Below are 18,627 nucleotides of genomic sequence, written 5' to 3'. Positions count from 1 at the left end.
TTGTTGTCCAGTCTTAAAATTCCTGAGAAACAAATACCCAACTGGTAAAAAGTGAAAAGATCATCTGTGCTAGATTTCTACCCTTTATTACTTTTCTATAAAACCAAAAAATTAGATGAAGGGGAAACATTTTATGTCTCACTATTCTGTTATCAACTTTAGAAATCCAATTTGATGGACAGCAATGACAAGTCAAAATGATTGAAGAAGCCCTGGATTAAGTTTGGAGTCTTAGTTTTTCTACAAATAAAATTCCTAATGCATTGCCTCTGCTTTCAAATTTGAAAACTGGGGTGATTGCCAATGTATATCCCTCACATAATGTTGACAATTCAATAAAAAATTTGATGCTAAAATACGATACATGATAAATGTTTCTGAAACCGTAAAACTTGATTCAAGTTCAAGATGGTATTTTAAGTACATGTTGGTTTTTAAATTATTCTTTTCATCACCTGGTAGATTGTACCTCCTTTTTCCTTATTTTGTAGGCAAGCTAAGGTCACCTACAAACAATCCATTTGGGAAGAACTATTTGTAGAGCATCCAACAGAATCCACTATGGTTATATTCTGTTCATCCCTTCCCCGACTACCTCTCTCAAATAAATGAGCAGGGGCAAGGAGGAGAGGTCCTGAAACTGCTCCTCAGGATGCACATCCCTCCTGTTGCCCTTAGAAACCTTAATGGGTTCCAAGTTTTCCCCTGAGACTTCATTTTAGAAATCCGGAGGCACCCTTTTAAAGTCAGCCTTCTGCAGAATTAACAGAAGGACTCCAGAGGTTGGGTAACAAGGACATGTGTATGAAAGCAATAAATCCCCTCTGCCCACACATCATCACCCACACTTCTACCCATCCTTGGCTCACACTTCTACCCATCCTTGACTTAATTTCGATCAGGATAAAGTTTAAGTTTCCTTCTGAAAGCAACAAAACATCTCATAGTCACACTGTTAACTGGAGTTGCAGGAGAAATAGGAAGGATAATTCTGTTTCATTTTTCAAGGACTCTTTACCATTACCAAAACTGGTTTGGGATTTACAACATTGTCATCTCTGTCCGTGTGTGACAGGTTTTTATTCTGCCCATATTTTTTTCCCTAAGAGATATAAATCATATGCCAAATGTTGAAAAGTCACATGAAGAAAATTAGCTTATTCTCTCAATGCTTATAAATATTCCCGCAGTTGTGGATTCCATAATGCTCTGCTTTGACAACAATCTGGCCTTATGTGATGGCTTTATACAATAAAATCTTTCCTTATTTTTTCATCAACCACATGAAAGTGAAATAAGAAATCAGATGATGAAACAATTTGGGCTTCAAACTAGGCAACACATATTTGTAAGATTAAAAACAACTATAAGAGTCCACCTATCATGATCAGTGGTTAAAATGGAGTATTTAACATGTAATTGCCAAACAGGAAATATGTATGTTTCCTATTTCTCAATGGCTAACCCATAGGAATAAAATGATCTTAAATGACCTAGAAATTACAGAATCCATTAAGTTGGGATGTTAGCTTCTACAAACACCAAAAAGCAGGGTTTAGTATCTTACAAGTGCTAAAGATTTTTTAGAAGATGAATGCTCACACTGAAAACAATAATTTTACCAGAATCAGGAAATGCTATAAAATATTAAAGCTTTACGCTAGGACAGAGATTTAAGGTTTTAATATATTACTCATCTATTTGATAATCATGCTTGAGGTTTAGTGTTTCATAGGGAGTGTTAATTTGTGTTTTAATTAATCCTAATTTGTCAACATTTAAGTATATTTAATGACCCAGAGAATTTCCCTAGAAAATTTCCTAATGTCAGTTATCACAGCCGCCAAAGTCATCCATATGATTAATGTGCTATTTAGAGGAGTCATTTGCTACACTCAGACTTCCTAAATGTGCCTTATTCAGCCTGCCTTTGGGAATGCTCCCCTCTGCAACTATACTAAGTGAAATAAATCAAAAACCATTCATTACAACATAGATAAACTTTCTCATACTATCTGGATATGGGTATCTATTAGAGAATACATTTTGATTCTTTTCAGAAGCAAATACGGGAGTTTACAATCCTATGAAAGGAGCCTGGAGAGACTTGTTTTGGCATGTTAAAAAAAAAAAGGAACCAGCTCAATTACTGACACTTATCCAAACAGAATCGAGAAAGTATAACCACCATAAGTGTTTTGGAACTTGGCCTTAGAAACAGTACATATTGAATCTTGTACTTTTAATTTGAGGAAAGAGTAATAGTTTATTGTCAATACATTATGAATATTTAAATCCATTTGGCTATCTTTATCAGCAGCCAGGTAAAATTTGATTAAGAAGATGAATATCTGTCTTTTCTCTGTGAAAGGTGACAGAATAGTGACATATAAATATAGGAAAAACAACTTCATTTATTAGGATATTTCTCCCTTCTGACTCCACTGACTGAAACCTAGGAAATATTTCTTTAATTATAATCTGTCACAGGCCTGAGCTAAACTTCCTTGCCATTGGCACTCCAACACATAAAATAGATACTATAATTATTTTACTGGTATAAATTTAGAAGTTTAAATTTAAAGAATTACTTATTAAAAGTTAATAAGACATGTCATTTTGATAAGCACATACATCAGATCAGAAGTTCAGGCTTATATTAACTGGCACACATTGATTTTTGCATTCATTACTCAGCTCAAGAAAATTTGAATTCACTCACTACCTAATTACGAATATTAACAATATTATAATTGTATGTCATTAAGTGTGTGTCAGCATATATACATTTTAGAGAAGTTTTACATAAATTTGAATACTTCTGAATTAATGTCTGGTCATATTTGGTAGATATTTACTATGAAATACTACTTCCATTTTTGCTCTTTCTTTGTTTTGTGTGATATCTCGTTTATGAGTTTTACTCTGATTTAATAGCGGTATTTTGTTTTGTTGTTGTTGGGTTATTTGTGTTTGAATGGCTTTAAATTTGGGGTCCTTGAGTACTTAACTATAGGATTGATTTAACAATCACAGAAAGCATTTCATATTCATTTAAAAGATCAAATTCTCATTTGTAAGTCATGATGTGATTTTGAAAGTCCCAAAGAGCTGTATTCATATAAATTCAAGTCAAAGGAAGTTAATTCATTTATGAAATATTCCAGTGACCTTATATCATAATAAAGATAAAGGATTTGTAGCAGCCTTGAAAAAATTTTCTGGAACTTGAAATGTTTAAAATCTGTCCCCATCACCAGTATTTGAAAAATGAAATTAGAACTTTTTATTTGCCTTAAATTAATTCTTACCTTGAGAATTTCTTTGAACAATCATTAGTATTGTAAATCTACAGTATAAATGTCCAAATTTGATGTGAAAGTAGAGTGTGGGAAATTCAGATTATCACTGTAATTTTTTGTTTTAATTTGGGCATTTAGAGAAAGGCTTGAAGTCCAGATATATTTTCAGACATGTTTAATTCATTGTTATGCTCCCATGCTTAGCATAGTGCCTAGCATATAGCAGTGTATTCAGTTGTTCTTGCATTGCTATAAAGAAATACCTGAGACTGGGTAATTTATAAAGAAAAGTTTAATTGGCTTATGTTTCTGCAGGCTGTACAAGCATGGTGCTAGCATCTGCTCAGCTCCTACAGAGGCCTCAGGAACTTACGGTCATGGCAGAAGTTGAAAAGGGGGCAGACATGTTACATGGCAGGAGCAGGAGCAAGAGAGAGAGTGGAAGGAGGTGCTGCACACTTTTAAACAACCAGATTTCATGAGAGCTCACTCACTATCGTGAAGACAGCACCAAACCATGAGGAATCCACCCCCATGACCAGACACCTCACAGCAGACTTCATCTCTGACATTCCGGATAATATTTCAACCTGAGATGGGTGGGACAAATATCCAAACCATATCTAGCAGATACTTAATAAATATTTGCTAAAAGAATGATAACTTCTGTTTCAAGCTGCAGGCCATGAAACTGATTCTGGGTGGTGTTTCTTGGTCTTTAAAATTAGATTGCCTCAATAAAACCATGGCTTCAAATGCACAGTGGAAGGTGATATGTACCTTCAAAGCTTCAAGGCTGGACAGTCAAGAAAGCTGTGTATAGTATAATGGAAATAGATATAACAATCACCAAATCAGCATGCGTCCTGGTTTGTACTTGTGCAATTGACATAGCAACTCTTTGTAGCCAGATCTGCTAGGCCTGGTAAAATGTCAGCGTCTGAGTCATAAATGAAGAGGTCCTGTGTCAGAGAGTTTAGCAAGGGAACCAACCCTAAAAATAAACAAACAAAAACGTGCAATGAACTGGAAGCCAAGAAGGCAATACAGCTGAGGCCAATGGAAAGGGGTGCCCTGGATAAATATCTTCTCAAACCTACCTCTTATTTCAGACTTTTTTCAATGTATTTCTACCTCTATTTCACTATTGCTCCCACTCTTAACTCTCCCTTTTAAAGTCCCTTTACTTAGACAGAACCCAGATACTAGAGCTGCTAACTTATTTGGGACGTTAAAACTACAGAACTAATAAGACATCCAACAACTGACTCTTAATTTTATTGAGTTTTACTTCAGTGATCTATGTGACTAACTTAAGAATATTAAGAAAATCTGTTGAGGGCTAGCATCATATGAGAAGTCCTTAACCTAGGCAAGTTCATGCCAACATCTGTGTATCTTCTCCACGTAACAACAGCAGCTCTATGGCACCTCCAACTTGATGTTATCCTTTCCAATGGCTGTCACTTCCAATAGAATGAATGTTGGGGGCAGGGGACATTTAATAAGAAAAAACTTTCTGAATCATCCTTAAAGCTCTGTGGATGATTCTAAAACTATTGGAATTCCAAGAACATATCTGTACATTGATTTTAGTGACTACCTAATTTCAAAAGGGATTTAGGGCTACTCACAGTGACAACCTAAGTTCAGGTATTGCAGGACATATAACAAGCCAGAAACAGGAAACAAGAATTATAGTGAGAGGCAAGGAAAAAGAATTCTTAAAGTGGTTATGCAATAATGCACAAAACATTTAAACTCTGCTGAGGCAATAGAACACAAAACTTAGTGGAGAATACCCTATCAGGCAGACCAAAGAGAAAACACAATAGATTTTTGGTTTTCTATTCCTAACTAAAAATAATACACTAATTTTTTCAGGAACAATAAATTTCTGACCAAAAACACAGAGGAAGTCCAAAGTACATTGTCTATTAAAAATTTTTTGTGCGTCGAAGGGTTTACACACATTCTTATTTAAATTGTGGCCACAACTCTGTGAAATACATGTTATTAATTTAATTTTCCCAAAAAAAGAAACTGATTCTCAGAGAAGTTAAGTAATTTGACCAAAGTAAAACTAGTAAATGATGGAGCTAGAACTTTGGATCAAGCCTGTCTGATTCCATAGCTCAAATAACACATTCAAGGAAATGGAGAATCTCATCTCTATCTCCTCTCTCTTCCAACTCAAAGCATGCCTGAATACACATGTAGGCATGTGTGCATGCACACACACAGACACACACACACACACACACACACACGCGCAATTTTTCTTCTATACTAAGTTTTACTTAAGGATACTTAAGGGAAAATGCCAGAAACAGTCTCAGTGGCTCAGTATTCTTATGCTAACTACTATAATCATAGCAATATCTTCCTCATGTGAAATATAAAATGACTTTATGTACTTTATTACAGGTGAATCTTAAAAGACAGATGGATATATTTGATTAGTTACTTGGTGTAATGCTTTATACATCTTTATCTGCATGGGGTTACTTAGAATTACTCAGAGACCACAGCAGTGGCCGTCAGAGAGGAGAAGTAATTCATATGCAGAGGCCTGTATAAACTAGGGTGTTTTATTCTATACAACCCCCAAACTGGAGTTGAACTAAATCTGGCCACAACACTCTAAAATGCTGGCCCTCAAGCAAAGTGGCCAGTATTTTACCATGTTGTGTCCAAATTTAGTTCAACTCCAGTTTTACATCACTTGCCAAAGAGTCCAATGAAGTGGTTTAAATGGTAGAAGGGATCAGTGACCCAGACAACTGGTTCCATGTGAAAAGCTGAGTTGATATAAGATTCCAACAAAGAGTAGGAAGGGCCTCCAGCACCCGGAGGCAGAAACAGGCAAAGACTAGGCAAGTTATCGTGTAGGAGAGGTCTTCCATCAAGCAGGGAACCTGGAAGGAGTCCAGTCATGTAGACCAAGCCCAACAGCTACAGTTAAGGGGAGAGATTACAGATGAGTGCCCAGAAACTCTTATCAAAAGGAGACATATTTTTCTGGGACCCGAGCAAGGAAATACAGACTCTTCAGGATGAAAACCTGATTTCCTATAGCAACACTGAGCTGGATGGGCTGTGTCTAACAATTGACACATTGTTTAAGAGTAGTTTATTGAAATTATGGCTAAATTCAATATTGCAAAGATTCTCATTCTACGGTAGAGAAACACAGATTGATGAAGTGACTTGTACAAGAGTCAACCTGGGGCAAATCCATGACCAGAATTCAGTTCTATGAATTTTCATCTAAAATGCTCCCTATTCATTTCTGTGAGTGATTTCATACAGTGAAGAAAACAGAGCAGAAAATCATGACTATTATGCTTCAGGTATCTTACTGATCCTCTTTATAACATATCAGTCTGACCACTTGCATTACACAGTGATCCTGTACACAGTAGGAGCCTTGTGCTTACCTGAATATTTAACAATAGTAATAATTGTATGTTTTTTCTCGTATGATTTAATTTGAAGTTCCTCTGTGAGCCAAATGCATTGGCCTTACAAACAATTCATGGCTACTTTTAGCTATATTGGAGGGCATACCAAGGTTGATCCAAAAAGATAGGAAATGCCCAAATTGCATCATTGCACTATAAATTGCACTATATAATGTCCCATTCCTCCACCTCAAAGCATATCTAAATGAGTCTGCTTGTACTGGTAGCAGAACATTAATATAAAAATTAAAATCTACGTACGACACCCAAAATAGCAAGACACAGATAAGCAAGAGTTGAATGTGTTTGAACCATTGTATATTGAGAATTGTATGAAAATAACAAATAATTTTATTCAGTTCAGATTGAGTAGCAGTTGTCACAAGATATTGTTTAATCTGTTCAACAAGTTTTAAATTAGCCCCTGAATAGGTTGTCAAAACAGTAGCACTTTAGAAGCTTATGTATGCACTGCAAATTTTGGTGCAATTTCCATTTCTGAATATTGGACTACACTTTTAAAGTGTTTTTGCTGTCCTCCTTGCTTTTCTCTATTTTCAGTGCTTATCAAAATATTTAGTATTAATAATGTGCATATGAGACATAAATATTTCAAATACTGTAAACTAATAGCACACTATGGTATATGACATTTACAAATACCATGGCTATTTCAGGGTCAACATTTTTACTAATTATAACTTAGATGTATACCAGAAATGGCAACCTAAATTGACTTGAGATTCTTTCAGAAGGTTGATTGTCTTTCTAGTTGTACCACCTTTCATTAGTTATGTCTTATTAATTGTCACATTGCATTATATCTGTGCACAGTATGCCACATAACATAATGCAGGGAAAGAGAAGCAGTGTGAAAAGTTGTAGGCATTATATTTTAATGAGACAGCATTTGTATTGAGTCTGAATGCCTGCAGTTAATTCAGAGAACAAGTATTTGAGTTAAAAATTTTGACATGTTTAGCAAACCAAGTATTCATTAAGAGGTAGGCGAGGTAGAAGAGTTGTAGGAACTCCTGCGTGACAATGACTACACCTGCAGTTCTGTGAGCAAGAAATTGACTGTATTTCAGGCGGAGACACCCAGAAGGCTGGTAGTATGAAACTCTTTCTTTTTTTCTTCAGGTCCTAAAGGGCTTCCCAGAATGCTTACAAGCAGACATTTGTCTACATCTCAACCAGACCTTGCTGCAAAACTGCAAAGCCTTTCGGGGGGCAAGTAAAGGTTGCCTTAGAGCTTTGGCAATGAAGTTCAAGACCACCCATGCACCTCCAGGAGACACCCTCGTTCACTGTGGGGACGTCCTCACTGCACTTTATTTCTTATCCAGAGGCTCCATTGAAATTCTCAAAGATGACATTGTGGTGGCTATTCTGGGTGAGTGTTTTAGAAGTGCATGGTGACAGATTCAGTTATTAGCTTATAATGCATAGTTTAAAATGATCAGGAAAAAAAGACTGATGTATGTATTTATAAGAACAGTTTAAGAGTGGTGGGTAATTTGAAAACTGTATTTAAAATTCAGTTCAAACCAAATTAACCTTGCAGAAAATATGTTTTCTTAACTGTCTCACTTTTTCTCCGATGTGTAAATGCTTCGATGATTCTCTTCAGTTCTTGGCAGCTACCTAGACATTTGAGGCCAAATATAGGAAAATAGTAAGCATATTCTTTTTTTATGTTAGAAGATCTTAGCTTCATGCTTGATCCCTCAACACCTTAAAATAAAATATATGTGTTATAGGAAATACTTGCTAGCATGTGCCAAAGCCCTGTCATGAACTGGGTTTATGTTTTGATGAATTTCATTTATTCACTGTGCACTTTTACCTGCCGTGTCGGATTAAATGGAATCATACAGTCCTTAACTAGGTAATTAATATAGACCTATGAACCTAACAACCAGGGATAGAAGTGATGAAGGATTAAATTAGTCATAACTTCAACTGATTTGGGTGCAAAAGAAAGCACATGTTTAATCTGCCTCTTTAAAAATACATTTAGGGGCTGGGCGCAGTGGCTCACACCTGTAATCCCAGCACTTTGGGAGGCCGAGATGGGCGGATCACAAGGTCAGGAGATCGAGACCATCCTGGCTAACACAGTGAAACCCTATCTCTACTAAAAATACAAAAAATAAGCCAGGCGTGGTGGCGGGTGCCTGTAGTCCCAGATATTCGGGAGGCTGAGGCAGGAGAATGGTGTGAACCTGGAAGGTGGAGCTTGCAGTGAGCCAAGATTGTGCCACTGCACTCCAGCCTGGGCGACAGAGTGAGACTCCGTCTCAAAAAAAAATAAAATAAAATAAAATAAAATAAAAAATAAATTTAGGCCATGTGAACTTGTAGTACTTCTTTATAATATTAGGACACTGGGGAAGAGAAAAGAAACAGAGAAAAGTGCAGAAGTGCAGTCAATTCTTCTTTTCTCCTACCATACAGCCAGTAGGTTTAAGCCTCACTCTCCCTATGATAACGCCTATCCTTAGTTTCTGTAAAAATTTGCATTTTTTCCCCTGTAGATTATCCAGCTCCACTTAAATAATGGGCATGTAATTCAATGATTTTATGTCACTCAGCTTTTGATGTTCACATATGATAGTTATCGCCAATAGGACAGGGATGTTGTCTGTTTTCCCTGCTGCTGTGTAGAACCAGAGTACGGCATGGCACAGAACTCAAATACATGAATAAAGATGTTCAAGTGATTTTCTTATATATTTTGATAATTTTATTATATTAGTTTTTTTTTTAATTTCCCAAATTTGGTTTTCTAACCAATAAGCTGACAAAGAATAAACACATATTCTAAATCATTTTAAGGCCACACAATCAAGTTAGGTTTTCACTAGATTTGGCCTAGACAGTTTGTCCTGGTCAGTTTGTCCTTCTCTGTTGCCAGAGAAGGAGGATGCTTTGTTGCGTTTCCGATCTTCAAATCAGCCAGTCCTAGCTTCTACAAGAAGGTAAAAAGTTTTCTTGCTTTATCAAGTAGTAATTTTAGAGTGTTGCTAAGACATATCCATGGACTGGCTAGCTCCTGGCTCATTTATAGTCATGTTGGTAATTGAAATACAAAGTCCAGGCTTAATTTAGTTCAGGTCTTTTTTAAAAACAATAATATCTATATTGAGCTACCAAAACTATAAAGAATGTCAGGAAATTACTCCTTTTCTGTCCCTATTTCCATGTAAGCCCCTAAAATCCTTACAAATTATGATCGTTTATCCTATTTTGAGAAGGCTGATACAAATTTATTTAAACAGTGGTTAGTGTTTCCTTTCTAATGTCAATTTTTCTTACATAGTTAAGATACAGTGTTTGATTTCTCATTGTTGAATTCTTTTGTGAAACAAGAATATTACAGCATTTTTTGACTAATTAGAACCTTATTACTTAAAAGTATTTGAGAGCTTCCACAGTAAGGTATACCTGAAGTTGTCTACCAAAATCTAAAATAATATACTCAAGGAGTTTTTTCTAAAAATGAAAAGAAGCTTCAAGATAGATACAAGAGAGTACTATTTTGCATTGCCATTGATTATCTTTAGAAGTTATATAATCAAGTAATATATCAGTATGTATTAAGTATATATACCACAAGTACAATTTTTAAGTACTTTGATAGTCAGAAACAGAAAAATCTAAGTGGCCATGACATTCAGGGAAGTCATTGGAAGGAGATTAGATACACAGTATCAGGTGTGCAATAACTTTGACTCTGGAGTCACGATGCGTGGGATTTACTTCTGGCTGTTCTCTCCCTCTCTCCACTTCATTCAACTAAGAAGTTGACGTTAGGCTAATCAGTTTATCCCTTTAATGCTCTTTCTGTATTCATGAAATGTGGATAATTATTAGCAATTCCTTCATGAAGTTATTTTAGGAATAAATTGAGGCAATGCACCTAAGCATTTGACACAGTGCCTGGCACCTACTGGTCCTCAATAAATATTTGTTACTGTTGCTGTTGTTCTTATCTTGTCATGGAATAAGACCTTGAAAAGCAGGTAGTATGTGGCTAGGCAGTGGTGATGGGGAAGGCCCGTTAGAAGCTAGACACTGAAATAACCCTAGATTTTACAGAAGAGCAAGGACAAATTTCCCTAACAAAGGCCATATAACAAAAAGCAGGACTATATATGTTGAGAAAATATAACTAGATTTATTAAGCAGTTGGGCATATTTAATAAGGGCAAATTCAAATGTGGTTTTTAGGAAACAAGGTGCATTCCAATTGTTCCACCAATCCACTAAGTGTTGAAACAGCTCCATCATAACCCCTTGCTCAGCATCACCTGCAGAGACCATCCCGAGACAGAAAGATCATGAATCTGACTCACTGCAGCCTTTCTCATATCCCCAGATTGAAAAAATCAGAGTACACCTACCTGAAAGTATCTTTAAAATACTATATGGCAAGACCCTTTGCTAGCAAAGTGGGGCATACTGGACTGAAGATATGTTTGCTACATTCTAGATGGTTAGCCAAATAACCAAAACAAGGAAATAAAAGAACCAATCACCCTTAGAGATAAATTTCCACTCACCAAACATAGGGTGTGCATTTAGTTGAGGTGCTGGAACGTTGCTCCCCAAGTCTGGTTTTCAGGGATTGATCAATTGTTTAGTGATCCCCTTCTACTTTTAGAAGGAAAACATTAGTTTGGATTCCCTTTCCCAGCCTCTTTTTCTTTTTATTTTCTTAGGAAAAAATGATATATTTGGAGAAATGGTTCATCTTTATGCTAAACCTGGAAAGTCTAATGCAGATGTAAGAGCACTCACATACTGTGACTTGCATAAGATTCAGCGAGAAGACTTGTTAGAGGTTTTGGATATGTATCCTGAGTTTTCCGATCACTTTCTAACAAACCTAGAGTTGACTTTCAACCTAAGGCATGAGAGTGCAAAGGTATATGTTAACTGTTTGTTTATGTTTACATTTCTGACATGTTAGTTTATTCTGGAATTGCACAAATGCTTCTGAAAAATCAAGCAAAATATTGCAGCAAAACTTTACAAATTCTGAATATTTGGAAGGAAAGGCCAGCTGAATATTAAAATTTCTGAATTATAGAAAAGAAATTTAGCTTAATTGCTTTCAAATATGTTGAATAATTTGAAGTAGTTCAACTAGGTTTGACCTTGTAGAAGCCCTTAGGTGATACACTTGAGTTAAAATAGCCTTTGTTTATACTGTGCCAATTATTTGCTAGAAATGGGTGATTTTAGGCTGTTGAAAATTGCTTGAGTTTATCTTATACAGAGGTTAGAATAGTCTCTCAGCTATTATTTATACTATACATTGGTAATCAGTGTCTTCACAATAGTAATGAAAAAATTAACCTCATTCAAGTTTAGTTTCCTATTTAATAAAATTTCCAAATCACAGAAGTACAAATTAGTCAGGTTTTACAGTATTGTCGGTTTTAATGGTGTAGAATGAATATGTAGTTTAACAGAAATAATAGTTAAATAATTGTATATGCAAGTTAACCTAGAATGAACTTCGAGTGTAGCTCTTATGTTCCGTACTCTTTTCTACTATGAAAATGTGCCCTTATGAGCTATTACTGTTCTATGGCTATAAAACTTACATTGTAACCCAAAATTTATTACTAGGTTATTCCTCTTCTATCCCTTTCCCCCCAAAATTTCACAACTCCACTCCAATTCTGAATGCTTTTTTAAATCAGAAATCAAATATTGAGTGATTGATACTTGCCAGTGTATTTAAATGCTAACTAATATATTCTCTGGGGGGAAAAAAAAAACCCTAAAGTCAATACTTAGGTAAGAGGGGGTAGACTTAATACTTCCTGTAGTCATAGGTATTCCCAAGTACCATGAGAGGTTTAAAAGAGAAAGAGGAATTTTAAGGGCCCCTAGATGCCATTTCATATCCTGATGCACCAGTTCAGATAGTTATTTCTTTTTAAAACACCGAAAAGATCTTTTTTAATTGAGGTGGAAAAGATTCTAGTTATTAAGAACATACGTTTCTGTAATGGTTTTAATTCAGTAATTTGTCACAATCTCAGTTTTATGTCACCAACCTCATTCTGACTTTGCCTTGAAAAGTAGCAAGTATCTACCTCTCATAACTTCATTATATAAAAGTTTAGTCAGCACTCAAATAAACAGGAGCTTCCATTTTTATTTACAAGACAGACAATATTAGACAGAGTGAACCAGAGAGGGAAGAAGGAGGATCTGGGAGCAAAATAATAAAGGGTTCAAAGTGTAATGTTTATGGAATTTAACCTATATTTATTGTTGTGAAATTTAACCTTATGATAATTACCACATCATTTAAACATCATAGCTAATCTTAACTAGTTTATACATTTTTCTTTGCCACACTATAATTTATGCAAAGTTCTTTCAATTACTACAATTGACTTTTGAACAACATGGGAATTCAGAACACCAACCCTCATATAGTTGAAAATCTGCATATAACTTTTGACTCCACAAAAACTTAATTACTGATAGCCTACTATTTATTAGAAGTCTTGCCAATAATGTAATCAGTCAATTAACACATATTTTATATATTTTTATAAAATGTATTCTTACAATAAAGTAAGCTATGGAAAATAAAATGTTATTAAGAAAATCATAAGGATGAGGAAATATATTTACCATTAATTAAGTGGAAGTAGATTATCATAAAGATCATCATCTCATCATCTTCATATTTAATAGGCTATGGAGGAGGAGGAAGAGGAATGGTTGGTCTTGCTGTCTCAGGAGTAGCAGAGGAAAAAGAAAATTCGTGTATAAGTGAACCTGCACAGTTGAAGCCTGTATTGTTCAAGGGTCAACTGTATTGTTCTTATTTTTACTTTACCAAGTTGCATAAAACACATTCCACATAAAGAAATATTTTTTCTTTAAATGTTGACATCATCCCTAAACATTTCACATATAAATAACTTCTACACTATGATTTCCCCAGCAAATGTTGAAAGTACTAAAAATTATTCTATCAGTGTATTTTATATTTAAGAGACGAGTATTGAGCAGGGTATTGTAGCTGTTTGCCTGCAATCTAATAATTAAGTCTCAAGATGGTTGAAACGATATGAAATAGTAAGTAGTTTACTGATGGTACGTTATGTTCTAATTGAGTAATCTTTCATTTTATCTTCACGTTTCATTAACAAAGGCTGATCTCCTACGATCACAATCCATGAATGATTCGGAAGGAGACAACTGTAAACTACGAAGAAGAAAATTGTCATTTGAAAGTGAAGGAGAGAAAGGTAATTCATTCCATTCCTAAAGTTTAAATGTAGAGCATGTGGTAATTAGCCTTCTTACTTAAATGTTCATTATACTTCTGATTTCAAGAATAAATTTTACTCAGGCTTTAGAAGGGCAGATCCTTTGCTTTATTCAGTAGCTAATGATCTGGTTTCCAGTTTCTGATTGATAGCTCTCAATGATATCATTCAACAAACCCATCTGATATTCACAAGGACATCACAGATTAAGAAATAGAGTGGACTGATTTTTAAAAGACAGTCAATTCGTTCTGAGCACAGTGTTCTGGAAGGAGGGCTGTCATTTCAGTCCAAGAGCTCAATCCTCTTACATGTCCTACAAGCATGCATGACATGGATGAAGGCCACATTAGTTAGTCCTTCTTATCCTCAGACTCTGTGGCACTTGTCACTTCTTGTTTTCTCCAGGTTTTTCTGCCTCTCTGACTATTCTTTATGCTTTGCTCATATAGTCAAAAAATATTCATTTACCATTTCACATTTTCAAGCAGTTACTCAGTGTTCTGAGAAATAAGTTGTGCAGAACATCCCTCATCTTCCCTAGAGAGGGAGATAGACACACCCTCAAATAGTAGGCTCTGTAACAGGAATAGGTATTCCTCAATGGGAGCTCAGATGAGTGTACATTTAACTGTTCTTGGCAGATGGGAGAAAGTTTTCCTGAAGAAGCTTTCACTCTTGCCTCATGCTGATCCAACAAACATTCTAGTCTTTACCTTATTTGGCCCCATAGGTGCATCTTTCACTATGAACCAATTCCCTTCTTTTTCTTGCATACTCTTTTCTTTGTGTCTGTAATACTTCAATCTTCCTATTTTCCTCCCACCTTTATGAACTCACTGAAGACAATTTCAAGATTATTATTTTCTACACCAGTGTTAATTTGTTAGACTTTTGAGGCATAGTCCTAGGCTCCTTTTCCTTCTCATTCTATATCATACTGTTTCTCAGGGTGATCCCATTTATGCCCACCATTTAATTATATCCTCACATAGGAGATGTGCATATTTACATGTTAATCCCAGACCACCTGAGCTTCAGTCCCACACATCCAATCACCTATAAAGTCATCTACCTGAAATCTCAAAGGCAGCTCTAACTCAACATTTCCTAAATTGAACTCATGGTGCACCCTGGAAACCTGTCTCCTCTTCAACTCCCATGCCTCTACAGATGGTGACTCTATTCAATCAATTGTACAAGCCAGATATCTTGGAGCCAACCTTCTCACAACCTCTCCAGCAACTCTGGCAACAAGTCCTATTATTGCTACCTCCAATAAATCTCCATTTAGTCTTCAAATTAGGTCTCCTTTTGGTTAACTTCTCTCCAACTACTTAGCCACAGCTCTGGACCAAGCTACCATAATCTGCCACCTGGAATATTGAAACAGCCTTCCAACTTGCCTTCCCACATGCAACTTACCCCTCTTTCATCTATTCCACACTGGACTTCTGTTGATTTTTTTTCTAAATGCAGTTATGTTTATGTCACCTACATATTCAAAGCCCTCTAAGGACATCCTATGCCCTTAATCCTTATTAGGGTGGGTCTTAACTTGCCTCTTCAGTCTTATCTCCTAATATCCTTCCCTTAACTACTCCCATCACTCCACTCCTTCCCCCATCAGTTCATCTCTTCAGCAACATTTACTCCAGGTGTACTTCTGGGTTTATTTGCATCATTATTTAATCAATGTTGTCTGCCTCTAGATCATAAGTTCCGTGGAAGTGGAAAATATTTGGTCCCCTGTAGTTTTAGTGCTTGCTGCACAGCAGATGCTCAACAAATATCTGTGGAAAGAATAAATGAAATAGAATTTGAGCATCTTTCTTTTTATTATTTTCCCTTATCTTGCCTTTTTATGCCAAGTTCTTTTTTTCACTCTCTTTTCTCCTCAATGAATTCTCTTTCTAGGAGAGCATCTACTAGCTTTAGCTTGCTCCACATTTCAGTTGAAACAAACTGCCCGCTCCACCATGTACACTGTTTCTGTGGTTTTGGTTATAATATTCCCTTAATTCGTTTGCTTCCTTGTCCTCAACAAAACACACACACACACACACACACACACACACACACACACACACACAAATTCATACCACACCAGTTGCATCCACTAAAATTCAATTTTTAACAAAGTCAATCTCCAATGATATATTTAATGTGAATTGTTTCTTGATCTCCTCAAATGTAAACCTTCTGTTTCTCTATGAATTCTCAAAGCACTTGCTTCTTATAATATTGTCAAAATATGCCCTGTACAATGGCTACTGGTATATTTTTTTCCTTTGCCTTTGCCAAACTGTAGATTACTTTAGCAAACAATGGTTGATAAATGTTTGTTGAATTGGACTAATTATTGATTCTTCTGGCTGACTGTAGAACAATAGATTACTCATAGATAGTTGATAATTTGGTTCTGCAAGGTCTTTAATTATTTTCTTGGTGACTTTTTCTAAAATCAGAACCACTACTATTAAGCAGTTCTTCCACGGAGTTCATCTAAATCCCTTATCCTGAAGTTCAGCTCTTATATTTATCTCACTGGAAATGAAAAACAGGTTAACAATGTGGTCAATATAATAATGTCCTCCACATAGTCGAAGATTTATTAAATCTCCTTTCAATCTCGCTCAGTTTCCTCATTCTTAAGCTAAATTATCTAATGTTTTTATCTCCCGATAAGGCCCTGAGAGCAATGTCACAATTTGTACTGTTCTCATGTAACTAGACATTTCTGTTGATTTTGAATACTGTCCCTTTAATCACAGGCTTAGTCTATGAGACCAATTTTATATAAAGTGTAAGTGCTAAGGGATTTTCTGCCTACAGCTCTTTGATGTTTCCTGGTTGTGCCAGTAAGTAACCATGAGTTGGTCAATGTGAAAACACAGTTAACCAGAGCCCAAGAGCCTATTCCAAAGTCTTTAGGAATCCAGGGTGCTGCGGGCAATTATAAAATTTGCTGAAAGCAATTTAGTCCCTGTCATCCAAATCTAATTCTCTTAAGGTGAGCATTCATCATAGAGTTATTGATGTAACATCAACATATAGGAGAAAAATACACATAATATAAAGAACAGAGTACAGGGGATCATTGATGCTGAACCATTTGTGGATACAGAAACTGAAATTTTCCCTTGAAATGCATTCATTTTTGTAGTGTTAATTTATTACTCGTATGAAAGGAAACCTTGAAGGCAGACATTCAAGAGTGCTGTTGCCTGTAAATCAGCAGTGGCATCAAGAATCAGAGAGAAGACTGTTTCTGGGCACTAGCAGCAGACAGAGGTTGAGTCCTGCATTGCCACTCCCTACCCACTGAGTAGAACAATGCAACTTGACTGGCTTTAATCCACACCTGCTGCCTGCCACCTGCCACTTCACTTCCAGTCTTGCCTCTCACAAGGTTCTAAAGAGCTCACATTGAATAAGACATAATTTTTTAATGAAATATGTAGAACCTCTGGAAAGCTGAAAAACAAAATATATACTTATATTGAATACATAATGAATTTGTCGATGAGGGTGGCTTGTTCTCATGAGCTGTACATTTTTTTTTTTCTAAGGAAAAATCCCACTTCCCTACAGGAGAGACTTATAAGTGCAGGTAGAAATTTGAGAGCACCCTGTATCTTTAAAGGTATCTTCAAGTAGTTATCTTTTCTTCCTAAAATTCTGGCATGGAGGTGCCCAGGACCTCCCCAATATGACAATGTTCATTGTAGGAAGAAGTGCTACAGCTCCTGAGATGGAAGTAAAATATTATTACAGAAAGTGAAGAATAAAAATGATGCTTCAATGACCTGCTCAGTGGCCATGAGCATTGTTAAGGTGGCTGGGCAGAAGAGAAGTAAATGAAAAAAATGCTGAAAAATCATCTCTATTTATGTGGTCTTAAAAGTTGAACTGTGCCTACTCCAGTGTGAGCCAGATCCATTAGGTCATAGAAGTAATAATTCTTCTAAAATTTTGTGTTGTGTACGTTGTATAAAATACAGGGTATATTTGTAAAAATAGCATATATAATGGCACAGGATATATAAATATACATATGTGTATACATAATTTATATATTATAAAATATATAAATATGTGTGTATGTGTGTGTATATATATATAATGTGCCATTATACACTACACACATACATTTATGTATGTTTACTTACAGAGCTTATAAGACCAAATATTTGCAGTGTTCTGCTCAATGCTTTCTGTTGACAGAAAATACAGTATCAAAGTGGCTACTAATGGTTAATTAGGAGGTGACCTTTTGGCAGAGAATAATCCAATGAGGGCAGCAGTGTAACTAGGTGCAAACAATCACCCATTCATTTGGAGTCCATTGTCGTTGAGTACCCACTGTGTGCTAAGTGCCCTGAGTTTTTTCATGTTTATTTCTACTTTAGTCTCAAAAGTTTGTCTTAACATTTTAGAGAAAATTCTTCATTGGCTAACAAGAAGACAAATAGATATTCCTTCTGAATTGTAGTTAGTGTCTGCATACTTACCCTCTTCAATCTTCATTATATTTTCTAGTTAATTTAG

At 35.7% G+C, this 18,627-nt stretch overlaps 1 protein-coding gene across 1 annotated transcript in view; it reads left to right on the top strand.

Annotated features, from left to right (window-relative positions):
* Window positions 1-18,627, top strand: part of KCNH7 (potassium voltage-gated channel subfamily H member 7) — a 478,778-nt gene that overhangs the window by 441,297 nt on the left and 18,854 nt on the right. The window contains exons 10-12 of the mRNA XM_025404671.1: window positions 7,910-8,162; window positions 11,494-11,699; window positions 13,959-14,055. Of these exons, the coding sequence (XP_025260456.1) occupies window positions 7,910-8,162; window positions 11,494-11,699; window positions 13,959-14,055 (556 nt within the window). The remainder of the gene's footprint in view (window positions 1-7,909; window positions 8,163-11,493; window positions 11,700-13,958; window positions 14,056-18,627) is intronic.

This window comes from Theropithecus gelada, chromosome 12, assembly GCF_003255815.1.
Source record: "Theropithecus gelada isolate Dixy chromosome 12, Tgel_1.0, whole genome shotgun sequence".
NCBI classification, from domain to species: Eukaryota; Metazoa; Chordata; class Mammalia; order Primates; family Cercopithecidae; genus Theropithecus; species Theropithecus gelada.
Note: the sequence above shows the minus strand (reverse complement) of the source record. Positions and strands in the feature narration are given on the sequence as shown.